Below are 15,029 nucleotides of genomic sequence, written 5' to 3'. Positions count from 1 at the left end.
GGAGCACTAAATTAGTTCTAAATTTCTGTGAAAAAAATTTTGAAAAAATATTTTTTTTTCGTTAGGTAGTTTTGAGATTAAGGGTAGTTTTTGGAAAATTCTTTTTAATGCTATGTTAGAGCACTAAATTGGTTCTAAAATCCTATGAATAGAATTTTGGAAATATGTGCCTTTTAAATTCCTGTAGATAGTTTTTGAGGTAAAAGGTAGTTTTTGTGAATTACTTTTAATTTCTATTCTTGAGCACAAAATTATCTCTAAATTGCTCTGAAAAAATTTTTAAGAAATAATTATGTCTTTGTTTTCTTGTAGTTTTTGAGGTAAAAGGTAGTTTTGTGGAAAATTTTTCTTGTGCATTGTTTGAGCACTAAATTAGCTCAGGTTAAAATTAGTTTTTGGAAAACATCTTTCAGTACTAAGTTTGAAAACTTTATTAGCTTTAAAATTCTATCGAAAAATTTTTTTTTTAAATTTGTTTCTTAATTTTTATTAGGTAGTTTTTGAGGTTAAGGGTAGTTTTTATAAAATAATCCTTTTAATTCTATGTGAGAGCACTAAATTAGTTCTAAATTTCTGTGAAAAAAATTTTGAAAAAATATTTTTTTTTCGTTAGGTAGTTTTTGAGATTAAGGGTAGTTTTTGGAAAATTCTTTTTAATGCTATGTTAGAGCACTAAATTAGTTCTAAATTCCTGTGGAAAAGTTTTTTAAAAATTGTTATTTTTTAGGGTATGGTACTTGTAGCTATACGTCAAGCTGGCAGTACCATACGTTTTTTTAAAAAGTTTAGCAGCTCTAAATTTTTAAATATGGTACTAAATTAGCACTAAATTAGTTCTTAATTCTGGTATAAAAAAAAAATTTTTTTGTGAAAGTGGTACTTGTAGGTTTACCTACCTCACGTGATTTAACTGTCAAACTGCTTGTTTCTGAGGTGGGGAAAACATATGTACGGCAAAGAGTTAAATAATTATTTTTTTAAATATTTTTTAAGAATAATGAATTGGAATTATTAAAAATACTATTTTTTTATGTCTAATATATTAAGTATTGAAAATTTCACTTATAAAATATATATTAAAACAGTTGGTATTTGCAGTTTTAATCCCATATAAAAGCATGTGAATTCCCCTCTCGCCGTCTGCCCCGAAAAGACAGTCACCATCCTCCTTAAGCCACTATTTTAAATATGTCATATAGTAAATGCGACCTAAAATTTTAAATATGCGATTTTCTCAAAACTACATTTTTCAAAACTGCGTACAATGTAACTCGCTCAATTTTTGACGGATTCATTTGTAATTTAAAATCGATTGTCAGTTAAAAAATTTTTTAAAATGTTAAAACTGATGCCAATTTGTGAATTTTTCATAAAAATAAATAATCGTGGGTACTTCTCTAGCAAATTAAAGTAATGTAGATTAACGACAAAATTTGTTTTTTTCTCTTGGTGCTGTTCGGAGAATGTTTTGTTGTATGCAGATTCGCTTCTCAAAAAAAACTTATTTTCTGTTTATCATCAGTTAAGGCCCTGCAGGGTGTCTAGCGTCCGGGAAAATTGGGAAAACCGGGAATTTGCCAGGAATTTAGTTCGACAGGGAAAAACCCGGGAAATTGACGGGAATTGAAAAATATATCCGTGAATTTTTGGAAAGTTTTGCTAATTCATTAAAATCTATAAAAAAATATTCCAATTTAAGGTAGTTCTCCGGCTGCTACGCTTGTAAAAATTGATTTTCGATAGATCTTCTTCAAATTTTGAGAAAAATAATGTTTCTTCGGATGCCCTTTAAATTTAATAAAAATTTCAAAACCCTTTGCAACATTTCCTCAAAATTTGAAGAAAATAAATTTTTACAAGAGTAGAAGCCAGAGAACTCTTCTTCAGTCTTATATTTTTCAAAAATTTTAAAAAGATATACACTACCGTCCACGAGTATCAGGACGATTACACGCGACTCTATGAAAAAACATGACATCACTTTTTCAATCATATCTCGTAAATAAAAAAGAAAGAAAAAAGAAGATATAAGAAAAACTTAAATACGGTTAGAAAGCTGATTAAATTTTGCGTAAAATAAGCCGTCTTTGAAGTAATTTCGTTAAATATTTTTTGAGTTGTAGAGTGAGAAAGAAATGAAAAAATTATCAAATTTTCTCATTTTCGTCTCTTGACTTCAACTTTTTCAAAAATCTAGAAAAATTTAGATAACATTTTTCTAAAAACACAGAAATCTCTGTCAGAATTTCAGCTTTAAAATAAGCCTTCGGAAATTAAAAAAGGATAATCCGTCTTCGATATATCATTAAAAATGTGAAGCCAAATTTCGAACGATTAGTGCATTGAAATTCAACTTGATGTCTCGATTCTGGCTTCTCGCGGCTGCGAATAGGAGAGAAAAAAGGGACGGATTTATGCTGGGGATTAATAAATAATGATGTTTCACAAGTAATATAAAGAAACTCGAAAGTTCATCGTTCCCCCGCATGAATTCGTCCCTGCTTTCTCTCTTATTTGCAGCCGCGAGAAGCTAGAATCGGAGTCGTCAAGTTGAATTTCAATGCACCAATCGGTCGAAACATGGCTTCACAGTTTTAATGATATATCGAAGACGGATTAACCTTTTTTAATTTTCGAAGGCTTATTTTAAAGCTGAAATTCTGATGAAGATTTCTGTGTTTTTAGAAAAATGTTATCTAAATTTTTCTAGATTTTTGAAAAAGTTGAAGTTAAGAGACGAAAATGAGAAAATTTAGTAATTTTTTTCATTTCTTTCTCACTCTACAACTCAAAAAATATTTAACGAAATGACTTCAAAGACGGCTTATTTTACGCAAAATTTAATCAGCTTTCTAACCGTATTTAAGTTTTTCTTATATCTCCTTTTATATCCTAGATATGATTGAAAAAGTGATGGCATGTTTTTTCATACAGTAGCGTGTAATCGTCCTGATACTCGTGGACGGTAGTGTATTATAGGTATATAGGCAATTTCACGTTAAACTTCAGTCCACATTTTCAATTAGGATGAAATTATATTGTAAATCTATTTTTTCATTTTTTATACTGCCTTACTGAAGAAGAAAGTCGCACTATCTACACCTTGTAGATAGTGACTTTCTTCGTCAGTACGGCAGTATAGGTAACCAAATTTTTGTATTTTTTTTTATTTTTAAAAGTAGACTTATTTTCAATTATCTATAACTGTAAAACTATTGAATTTAGAAAACTGTGCCAAGAACAGGTTTAGATTTTTACTTATCTAATACACACTTGCAAATAATAAGGATAGTTTGCAAAAAATATTTTGGTCCCCTATAAAATAGAAAAATAAAGGATACGTATACCTTTTTTCTAAACGGAATAAATAAAAAATACTTGTGACGTAGAATTTGATCGTATATTATTATTATTTATATAATTGTTGCTTAAGTTTTTAATATTTTAAAGTCTTAGATTGAAAGTTTAAATATAAATCCCAATGTTTTTAACTTATTGCAGTTGAACCTCATAGTGACTTTTAATGTAAATATCTAAAAGAAGACATAAATGCCATTGGATAGTGCAAAATAATTCCAAAACAATCATTTATCCACAAATATAAACGAAAATAATTGCAATTTCTATTATCCGAACTTTCGATTATCTGACCCAGATCCTGCCCGAATTAGTTCGGATAATTCAGTTTGTATTCAAAAAATCATTAAATTTTAATAGTATAGTCATTAATGTCTTAAAAATAAATCCGGGAATAATTTAGTTTTAGGTCTGGGAAATCCGGTATTTTGTCGGGAATTTGAAAATCATACTTCGCTAGACACCCTGGGCCCTATTTTGTATCAAAAGTTATGAATAAAATTTTTTTTCTGTTCCTCAAAACGTGTATAATATAAAGCCGCATGAAATTTTATTTTGATCCATAGAATGCTTTCAAAGAAAAAAATTCCCAAAAAAACGTTCATTTTTTAGTGCGCCTATGGGTAGTATAACCCCTTAATTAATTTAATAATTTAATTAATATTTAAAAGAGAAAAGATTTAGAATTAAAAATCTTTTATCTTTTTAATTATTGCTAGAATTTTTGTCAAGTCGAATTAGTATTTGTGTGAATATTTATTTAGACGAAGTGTAATTTATCTACAATTTTTAGGTCCCTGAATTTGACGTCGACGCTTAGCGTCGAAATATCTTTTTTTTAACGAAACTATATGTATAGTTACAATTATTAAATATTTAGTTCATTATATTTAGATTAAATTATAATTTCAGACCTCGCACTCATCTACTAAAACCTACCTACTATTTACTACTTTTTTACGATTTGCTACTATTTGGATCAAGGGGGTATTTACTTGTGTATTAGTGTGTACTCTCCTTACGTAATAGTCATGTAATAGTCACGTAATAGAGCATTATTACGTCAGTGTAATACCACATAATATAGAGGTAATATTCTGTAATAATCAATAATACCCTGTAATAGTTCTGTAATACCCTGTAATACTGGATAATACGCGTAATAGCAGAAAAATTTAGTGTATTAGAGTGTACACCATTTTAATCAGTAATTACCCCCTCGTCCGGAGCCTTAATTAATAATATACAATAAAATTCTAAAGAATGTTCACTAGATTTTATATAGAAAATAGAATTCTGCAAAACTTTGATTTATGCAACAAAATCAAGTATTTAAGTCAAACAGTACCTATATATTATTCCGAGTGTTCAAAGAGTGAGTAAATACCAGATATTGAGTGTTTAATGTTAAAATTAAACATTGACTGTTTAAAAATTTTATTTTTCGCATTTAATTGAACGTTTCTAATATCATAAGTTGTTATACTATAATTATATTATTAGTTTTTCAAGTAAAATTGAGTCAAATTGCGAACTAAAGTAGCACATTAAATTGAAGGTATTCCACTAGTGGGAGACTGGCAATTAGACACAATTATTATGCAAGTTAACGAAATAATTAAGCGGGAAATTACGAAAGGAGATAGAGTTTGCAATTTGTTAGTCCCACACCCTGCGAAATGAGAAATAGACTCTATCATAGATTTCTGTAGACGATGATATACCTCGAGGCACGGAAACAATCGTCGCGAAAATGCAATTTCAATCTGTCCCGATGACGATCGACTAGCTTCATTTTAGCAAAGGGATGAAATATAAATTCTTGGAAAGGAAACGAATAATTTCACAAATAGAAATTTGCAATCTAATTATTGAACTGCTATTTATTATTGAATTATTCTTTATATATAATAATAATTTTCTTTGTTATATTTTAAAGAGGTTAATTATTGATTTAATTTTTTTTTTTTTATTTTAAGATGAAATGACAAGTCAGTTAATTTAGTTGGTTATTTATTTATATTTTTGTGTCAGTTGAATTGGAGTATTGATAGAAATATTTTTTCTTTATTGTATAAACAGAAGGAATATGTATAGTAATAGAGAACATGTTTCGAAAGAAGCCGATTCGACTGACGAAGCCCTGCTAAGACTTCCTGCGACCTTATATACATATTTTTTTTCTTTCTTCAATATTGCTTTGAAAAGATACATCGCAGAGACTACAAGATTTAAATTTAAAAACAGAAAAGATGGTCCTGTTTAGTGTTCAGTAATAGGTAAAAATGAATTTTCTCGTTAAGTTTATGAAAATCGTTTAAGTCACTGTAAAAAATGGAAAAAATAGTTCTAAATTAGAACTGATTTCGGTATTAAAATTTAAAATAGAACCAAATTACGATTTAGTACCATAATTAATACTAAATTAGTACCTTTCTGTTTACAATGTAAAGAATACTTATTCGATAATTCTATACATTTTAAATAGATATTTTTTATTTCTTTCATTTGAAAAATTTTGTCATTCGCTTCACAGTAAAAACAAAGTCTTAAATTTAATGGTGGCTAGTTTTAATTTTTGACTTATCTTAAGCTATCAACTTTATTTAATCATAAAAACTAACTGAAAATTAAAGTTAGTTGTACTCTTACTTAAATAAAACTCAGTTTGTAATTTATTTGTAATACACCGGACTTAATTTCAGATCCAATGGTATTAATAAAAAGTTAGATGAAATTAACTTCCAATAAGGTACGCTAACAGCTGACTGTAAGTCTGGCGAGGCTGAAAAAGTTGATTGTGACGTCACAAGGGACGCAATTTGCAAACGTGAAAAGTCTGAATAGCGCGTCGCGTCGCCGGTTTACTTTTGACTCGTGTTTTATTAATAATATATAAGTCCATAAATTATATTTATAATTGGTGAATCTTAGACAGAAAGTTTAGTTTTATTAGTATGTTAATAGTTTAATTCGATTATAAACAAGTTTATAAACATTTTATAATCATAATTTCACCTAATATATATGTGCATTAGCATTTAATTCTTTATCTTAAAGAGAGAAATTTCCACTGATAGTTTTAATAATTGTTGTTTGTTATAAGAAATTAAATGTGACATATGTTTATTTTAATAAAATTCAAGAATATGAACATACACTGTAAAAACAATAAGTCTTTCTTTAAGGCGGTGTCAAAGTCGATTGGATTTTTGCATTGAGCTTCAATGGAAAAATCGCATCGACTTTGACACCGCCTTTAAGCTCGAAATTTGTCTTTTTTCAAGGTGTAAACGGAAGACTCCCCAATTGATACAAGTAAGGTGTTAAATAAACTGAAATTCAACTGTAAGCTTGTAAGAAGGCTGAAATTTAGCCTTCTTACTAGCTTACAGTTGAATTTCAGTTCATTTAACACCTCACTTGTATCAATTGGGGAGTATTCTTTTTAAACTTCTAATCATAACTGACATTCAGCCAATATGGTCTACTTCCGTTTACACCTTGAAAAAAGACAAATTTCGGGCTTAAAGGAAGACTTTGTTTTTACAGTGTTGTTAAAGTTCTTGCTAGATTTATCATCTAATTTCAAATAAAATAATTTCTTCCAGTATCACAATCTTTCAGTATCAAGTTGCTATAACTATCGATTTATAAGTAGATCTGCTGATTTTGTTCACCTTTAAGCTTTTTTTTATGTAATTCTACCGATTTGTTAAAAATCCACTGATGCTTTCTTGTGGGTTAGTGACAACCCTGTTTTTATAGTATAGAGTTGTGGGAGGATGTAGAAACAACGTTTCAGAATTGTTGAACAAAAAAATCTAGTGACCAAAACTTTAGTTTACATTTCCTGATCTCATTTCATCTTACTTTCGAAAGTATTGTAGTCGTACATGAAACAAAATCTCTGTTGTAGACGATTCATCCTGAAATATGGTGCACTGGAAGCACTAGAATTTCATACCGTGTATGCCACTATACAATTGCATTATTACACCCTCTTGCTGATTCACCTACATGCAGTATCAAATTTTTTTTTATAATTACATTAATTACGTTTATATATTTCATCGTTTTATTACATTATAATTACGATTACAATGATTTTGTTACAACAATTAATTAAATTAATTAAGTTTGTAATTAAATATTAAAATATGCATGTAATTATGCGGATAAGTTATGTGCAAATATGCTGATGCACAAATTATAAAAGTATGTTTATTATTTATAAACTGTTTATGACTTTCTTTATTTGCGTGTAGCTTAGAGGTTTGCTTCTTATTTTAAATTCTTTCAATTTTTTTTTGTTTTACAGGAACTAACGACGATGGAAACAGCTTTCTATCAATCATCCTATTCCAATTGATGATCAAATAGTACTTCCTAGGTATGTTATCTATCAAATTTATACATAATATTATTTTGTATATTTGTAAAATATGCTTACTGCAATAAATACAACTGAATTTGAGAATTGGTCAGGGAACTCTGGGAAAAGTCAGGTATTTCTATTAAAAGTAATGGAAAAAATTAAATTTTTAAAATTCATAAGAAAATTCAGAATTTTTGTTTTTTTCCTGTTTGCCTCATAAACTATGAAATCACCGCGAATTCTAATACAAAACTTCCAAAAATTTTAATATTTCTAAAAATAAATTCTTTTTAAATAACTTAATTCTTGTAGAACTATCATAAAATTATTACTCATAAATTATTTAATTAATAACTTTACTTCAATATTTCAAAATTAATTGAATTTTAAAAAAAGATACGTTTACAATTTTAATAAATGAATGAACGTTAAGGGGTTATATACAGTCAAGCGGTCGGAAAAATGCAGTTTTTCGGGATTTTTTTTTAAAAAGGAATATTTACTTATTAAAGTGAAAGTTTTCCTATAATGTTTTACATCTTTTAAAGATTAAAAAAATATATTTCATTTGTAAAAATATTATTTTTTTTGGCCTTTGTAGCTTATCTCCCAAAGATCCACGAAAAAAAAGTGCCCCGCGGTGAACAAGATAACAATTGATAGAATCATCTGAGATCAAAAAGTTAAATAGATTCTGTTAGTGTATGAGAAAATGTAGTCTTTGATCGTTGGAATTAAAAAAATATCACTTTTTGACAAAATGGTAGCCAAAGAAAAAAAAAGTTAATTTTTATGAAGAAAAAAATCGTCTTCAAATGTTGATTAAAATTCTAATTTTAATTTTATTCAAAAAACCAACGATCAAGGACAGCAAAAAGTAGTTGTTGAGCTTGTATGAAAATTAGAGCTAAATCGGTTCAGCGGTTTTTGAGAAATCGTGTTCACCGACTTGAAAAACATAGTTTTGAGAAAAGCGAGTTTAAAGACGCTGCACCTGCTCTACACCCCATGGCACGCCTTTCTAGTTTTGTCTGCAACTTCGAAAGTATTTTTCGAATCTTAATAAAAATTTTTTTCACAACAGGTAAATATATATACCTTAAGAAAATGCAAAAAAATCGATTTTTTGAAAATCGTGACTGTATATAACCCCTTAAAGACGCTGCACCTGCTCTACACCCCATGGCACGCCTTTCTAGTTTTGTCTGCAACTTCGAAAGTATTTTTCGAATCTTAATAAAAATTTTTTTCACAACAGGTAAATATATATACCTTAAGAAAATGCAAAAAAATCGATTTTTTGAAAATCGTGACTGTATATAACCCCTTAAAGACGCTGCACCTACTCTACACCCCGCGGCGCGCCTTTCTAGTTTTGTCTGCAACTTCGAAAATATTTCTAGAATCTTAATAAAATTTTTTTTCACAACAGGCAAATATATATATTTTAAGAAAATGCAAAAAAAAAAATAATTGATTTTTTGAAAATCGTGACTGTATATAACCCCTTAAAAGGTTTTACTTTGAAATTTTAAAATTAAAAGTTACAAATGATTGCAGGATTTCAATTATTTTCAGAAGTAATAAAATTCTTCGCAGAAACTCAATATTATGTTCAAAATTTTTTTTAAAATTGCCGTCAAAATTTCAATTATCTTTATAAATAATAAAATTCTTCTCTAAAATTCAATTATTTTCAAAAATAATAATAAAATTGTTAAGAGACAATATTTCTTCGGAGGAATTCAATTATTTACATAAAATTTTAATCAAAATTCTCCACAAAATCCAATCATTTTTAAAAATTGTAATAAAATTCTATGAAAGAATTCAATTCTTTTTAAAATTGTTCATAAAATTCTTTATAAAAGTTCAATTATTTTCAATACAACATTAATTAAATCTCTTAAAAGAATTTAATTTTTTTCAAGAATTTTAATATAATTCTTCGTAGAAATTCAATTATCTTCATAAATATCCAAATTCTTCGCAGAAATTCATTTATTGTCAATATCATTATAATAAAACTCTTCACAAGAATTCAATTATTGTCATAAATAAAAAATTCTTTTTAGAAATTCTATTACTTTCATAAACAATAAAATTTTTCTTAGGAATTCAATTATTTTCATACAAAAATAAAACTTAACGCAGAATTTCAAGTAGTTTTAATATATAATTTTAATCAAATTCCTCGAAAAATGTAATTATTTTAAACATATTATTAAAAATCGTCAAAAGAATTCAATTTTTTAAAAATTTGTTGATAAGAAATCAATTTTAAGAAACATTCAATAATTATTTAGTAAATTATTTATCTTTGTATTTCAATAATATTGAATTCTCGTCGTAGAATTTTCTAATAAAAATTGATTTAAAAGTGAATTTCAGTTAAAATGTTAGATAATAATTGAATATTAAAAATTAAATTAAAATCTGTATTTTCATAGGTAGGTACTTTTAACTAACAATTCTGTAGAATTAATTAAAAACAATTGATTTAAAGAAGAATTTTAGTTAAAAATTCTAGAAAATAATAATTGAATTGAAATGATAAAAATAATTTTGAAGAAGTTACAGTAACAATATTCTTATAATATACACTGAAAAAAAAATTTATTTGATTTAAATAACCGATTGACTATTATCAATTAAATATTTACTTGAATCAAATAATATTTATTGGAGTCAATAAATGGTATTTGAACCAATAATTTCAGTATTTGAAGCAAATACCATTTATTGACTCCAATAAATATTATTTGATTCAATTAGATATTTAATTGATAATAATCAATTAATTGGTTATTTGAATCAAATAATTTTTTTTCAGTGTAAAATAATGATTTCATTACTTGGTCATCTTTAATTATTATAAACATGAAGAAATTGATTACTCAGAGTCGAAGACTCGTAGTGATCGATACCGTCATGCTTCATAACAATATTCTTATAAGTTATTGAATTTCTAAAAGGTTTGAATTTGAATGTTTTGAAAATTTTGATTCCTTTGGAAAAATAATAATAATGAGTAAATATTTATTTAAAAATGATTGATAATTGTCAAATGATTTTGATGAGATTATGATCTTTTCCTTTATGAGTTTATACATCTTTAATTAAAAGATGGTAGATGTCTTGTTTAGTCTGATGGCTTTATGATTCCTTCTCGAGGCTAAAATTCAGTCAAAACGGTTCTATAATGTAAATGCTTTCAGTCAAAAGTGGACCAAAAGTAAAAATGACTTTTCCCAGTGTTGGTTACGTTTAATCACTATCACTTTATCAACTAGTAAAATTCCCACGTCCGACTTAGTGTAACACTGAGTTTTTTTTACACCGCACTACCGCAGTGTATATCAGAGTTTATCCGGTTCATTATAAGTATTTGCATTTAAAGTGAGGGGAACGAAATATCGTAGGTACGTACCTGACGTAGTACTATGTTGACTGCATAGCAGGGACATTCCAGTGTGTCAGTACCCTGCCGCGCCGGTGAACACGGGGCCTCATGAGTGAATTTGAGCTTTGAAAAAAGAGGGGAATTGGACCTTTGTGGGGAGCCTGTTGGACCTGGGCCTCTGCTATATACATACCTATTGGGCATAACTTCTCGCTTGCACAGGGCGTTTTCATACTCCCCCACTTTTTGGGCCATAAGTCAGTTCGACAGTTTGTCAGTGGCTCTCGTCGCGGTTCGTTATATTCCCTCTATGTGAAGTGTTGTGGACTTGGGTGTGGTGATCACTGTGAATTCTTACATGTGTATACACCATAGTTTATAAACCGGTTGGCTACAGTTTCCTTTTGTTTTTAACATCATTCTTCAAAATTAAAAATTACACATTCCTGTTCATTATCTTAAAGCTAATGTCACACACGATATTTTTCTTTTCAATTAAACTTTTCATTATTAGCCTTTAGATATGTTCACAATTTTCGGAATAAATTTTACTCTTTACCCATGAGAATACTACTACTAAAAATGAAAACAAGTTTTTGGGTTTTGTAACATTATTATTATTATTATTATTATCTAATCTAAATATTATGAAAGGAATTTTAAATGCTTTTTATTTCCCAATAGGGCATGTGTCAATTTGTTTGATGTCAAATACGGATTCAAATCTAAATTTTAATCAAAAATTGACCCACATTTTGAAGTATTTCAATTTTTCAAGGAATATTGTCAGTATTTTTTAATATTTGTAATTGTAAATACTGATTGTAATCAATCAAAGTAGCTAATAAAGTTGTTATTTATTTATTTTGTTAATGATCCACAACTTTCGGTTTTGGACGAACATCCGATTTTTACACTGGAATAAAAATTAGTAGTTGTTCATCAATTGAATAATAATTGCGGTAATAATTATTGCAATGGCTCTAATAACAATTGTAAATTTTTTCTCAATAGTAAATAATAATAATAAAAATAATAATGATAATTGTTGCAAATACTCAGTACTCGGTTGGAATTTTTGTGATTATTTTACAACTTGATTTCTAGAAAAGTGGCACGCATAATATGCGTCTGTGTTGAATGTCGGTTTTCACCTAAGGTGAAGGGAACTAGTGAATAGTGCAGTGAGAATCGATGGATTTAGAGTTTTAGAATTATTGAAGCCTATGAAGAGTTCGTGGAAGTTGAAAGCCTCTTTTACACTGGTGGGCTGTTGCTCTTGGATTTTCGACGCAAATTTATTAAGGGATTGCCTCTCTAGAACCAGACCTTTTTCTTTTTTCTCTCCTTTTTGGAAGGGAACGTTGTTATGGATGAAAGTTTTGTTTGCCGTCTCTCTCCACTCATGAATTGCAGAGAGAGAATCCTAATAAAGTGACCTAAATTTACCACATGAGAAGTTTTCATACAGTTTATGTGGAATTATTTTTTTTTGGGTTTTACGATACAACGTCTTGGAATTTTTTTGAGCCATGACCGTTTCTGAGGAGTAAGTCCCTTTATTTTGTATTTTTTGGGAATTTTTTACTATTTTAAGTTACTATTTTACTAATTCTCATTTTCTTCACAAATTTACTATATTATAGTGGAAACTTGATTATCCGAATTAATTTCGACAGAACCTTGTTCGGATTTTAGAAATTGCAAAAAAGTAAATTTACTACTTTTAAATTTTTTAATTTACTACTTTTTCTACGATTTGCTACTATTTTGGATACTCTTTTTTACTTGTTACACTAAAAGATACTTTTTTCCATGTTTGAGAATTTATACTACTTTAAATTTGTTAACAGTTGAAATAAAACAATTTTTGGATTTTAAATTTTAATAAAGTTACTGGAAAAAATTCAAAGAATTTTAATGAAATTCTTTAAAACGATTCAATGATTTTTAATAAAAAATTTCCCAAAAGAGTTGAATAATTTAAAAAAAATGTTTATAAAATTTTTCTCAAACATTCAATTATTTTCATAAATAAAAAAATTTTCACAGGAATTCAATTATTTAAAACACAATTTTCCTAACATTTTTCGAAAATAATCAATTATTTAAATAGATTTTCATAAAGTTTTTTGAAAAAAATCATTTCTTTAAAAAGATTTTTTTTAATTCTTCTCAAGAATGCAATTATTTTAAAAAATTTATTAAAGTTCGATGACAAAAATTTAATTATTTTCATAAATAATAAAACTCATCGCAGGATTTAAATTATTTTTTATATAATCTTAAATTAATTAAATTGCTTAAATCGCAATTATTCTTAAAAAAAATTAATAAAATTCTTCGAAAAAATTCAATTATTAAAAAAAAATTTGATAAAATTTGTTTTTTAGAGTGTAATCAGGGTGGCCACATGTCAGTAAAGTCAGGGAAATGTCAGGGAAAAAAATATTTTGTCAGTAAAGTCAGGGAAATGTCAGGAAAAAAATTTTTTGTCAGGGCAATTAAAGAAGAAGGGAAATGTCAGGAAAAATTTTTTTGTCAGGGCAATTAAAGAAGAAGGGAAATGTCAGGAAAAAAAATTTTTTGTCAGTAAAGTCAGGGAAATGTCAGGAAACATTTTTTTGTCAGGTCAATTAAACAAATTAAGACGGTCATGCAATACATTTTTTGCTCTAAACAAAAAAATTTTTGTCAGGGAAATTCGTTGTTATGTCAGTAAAATGTCAGGGAAATTGATAAAGTCAATCTTGCGGCCACCCTGGTTATAATTATTTTCAATTCATTTTTAATTGCATTTCTTCGTAAAAATTCAATTATTTTAAAAAATGTTGTTAAATTCTTTATAAGAATTAGAAATTTAAGAAATGTTCAATTTCAATAAATTATTAATTTTTTTATTTGAATAATTTCATTTTCAAAAAGAACTTTCTAATAAGAATTGATTTAGAATTGAATAAAATAAAGCAATTAAAGTTTTGAATAATTTTATTTATAAAATTTCAACAAAAAAATGATTGAATTTTAAAAGAATTACTTTTGCAATTTTTGGAAATAGTTAAATTTTAAAAATACGTTACATTGAAATCATTTAAAATATTTTAATTCCTATATAGACAAAATAAATAGATATTTAAATATTTATTTTAAAAAACTATTATATTTTTTAATGTAATTAAGAAATTTAAAAAAAATTGAGTCGTCAAGTTTAATTTTTCGATAGCTACTTTTTTACTACTTTTTTTTACTACTTTTTTCTGACTTTAAGCTACTTTTTGCTAATTTTTTTAAATTAATAATCGAATACGAAGCCTGTAATTATGATTATTTTGTAGTTATTTTACAGTACTACGTGGTATTTATGTCTGTTTTAGGTATTTCGATTAAAAATCAGAAAGTAGGTAGTCAAGAGAATTTCTTTATTTTTATGATATTTTTGTATCGATTGGTCTGCAAAATAAAATTTTGGGTTTAAGATGTCAAAAAATTTTGATAAGAAAGGTTCTAGATATTGAAGTTAAATATCAGAAGATGGCAATAGAAATTCTTTATTTTTATGAGATTTTTGAACCAATTTATGTAAAAAATGATATTTTGGGATAAGCAAGATTCCACTGTACTAAAATTTTTAAAGAATTAACTTGTTCTTAGAGAACAATATATAATTTGAATTTGAAGCCAAAATAATAAATATAATCTCATTGATTTTCGTTTTTAAAAATGTTGCAGACTTTAGCCACATAATTTCTGTTTTGATTCAGGAAAATCGGTTTAGGGATATTCGTTTATAAAGTACAATACTATTTATATGAAGTAAAATTTCTTGTATGTGAGAAAGACAAAATTAATTATTTTCTGTTCTACTTTCAAGAGGGGGCCACATTTCAATTT

General features: G+C 27.0%; 1 protein-coding gene across 8 annotated transcripts in view; it reads left to right on the top strand.

Annotated features, from left to right (window-relative positions):
• LOC122509831 (afadin) overlaps nt 1-15,029 on the top strand; it is a 156,765-nt gene that overhangs the window by 28,904 nt on the left and 112,832 nt on the right. For 4 of the 8 annotated variants that reach the window (XM_043624097.1, XM_043624098.1, XM_043624096.1 and 1 more), the window contains exons 1-2: nt 11,226-11,524; nt 12,246-12,687. In XM_043624097.1, coding sequence (XP_043480032.1) covers nt 12,671-12,687 — 17 coding nt within the window. In that variant the 5' untranslated portion in view covers nt 11,226-11,524; nt 12,246-12,670. Of the gene's footprint in view, nt 1-7,678; nt 7,751-11,210; nt 11,525-12,245; nt 12,688-15,029 lie in introns of those variants that run through there. The other 4 variants (XM_043624093.1, XM_043624094.1, XM_043624099.1 and 1 more) reach the window with 3 other exon arrangements.

The sequence above is a fragment of the Leptopilina heterotoma genome, unplaced genomic scaffold (assembly GCF_015476425.1).
Source record: "Leptopilina heterotoma isolate Lh14 unplaced genomic scaffold, ASM1547642v1 Lhet_63, whole genome shotgun sequence".
Taxonomy (NCBI): Eukaryota; Metazoa; Arthropoda; class Insecta; order Hymenoptera; family Figitidae; genus Leptopilina; species Leptopilina heterotoma.
Note: the sequence above shows the minus strand (reverse complement) of the source record. Positions and strands in the feature narration are given on the sequence as shown.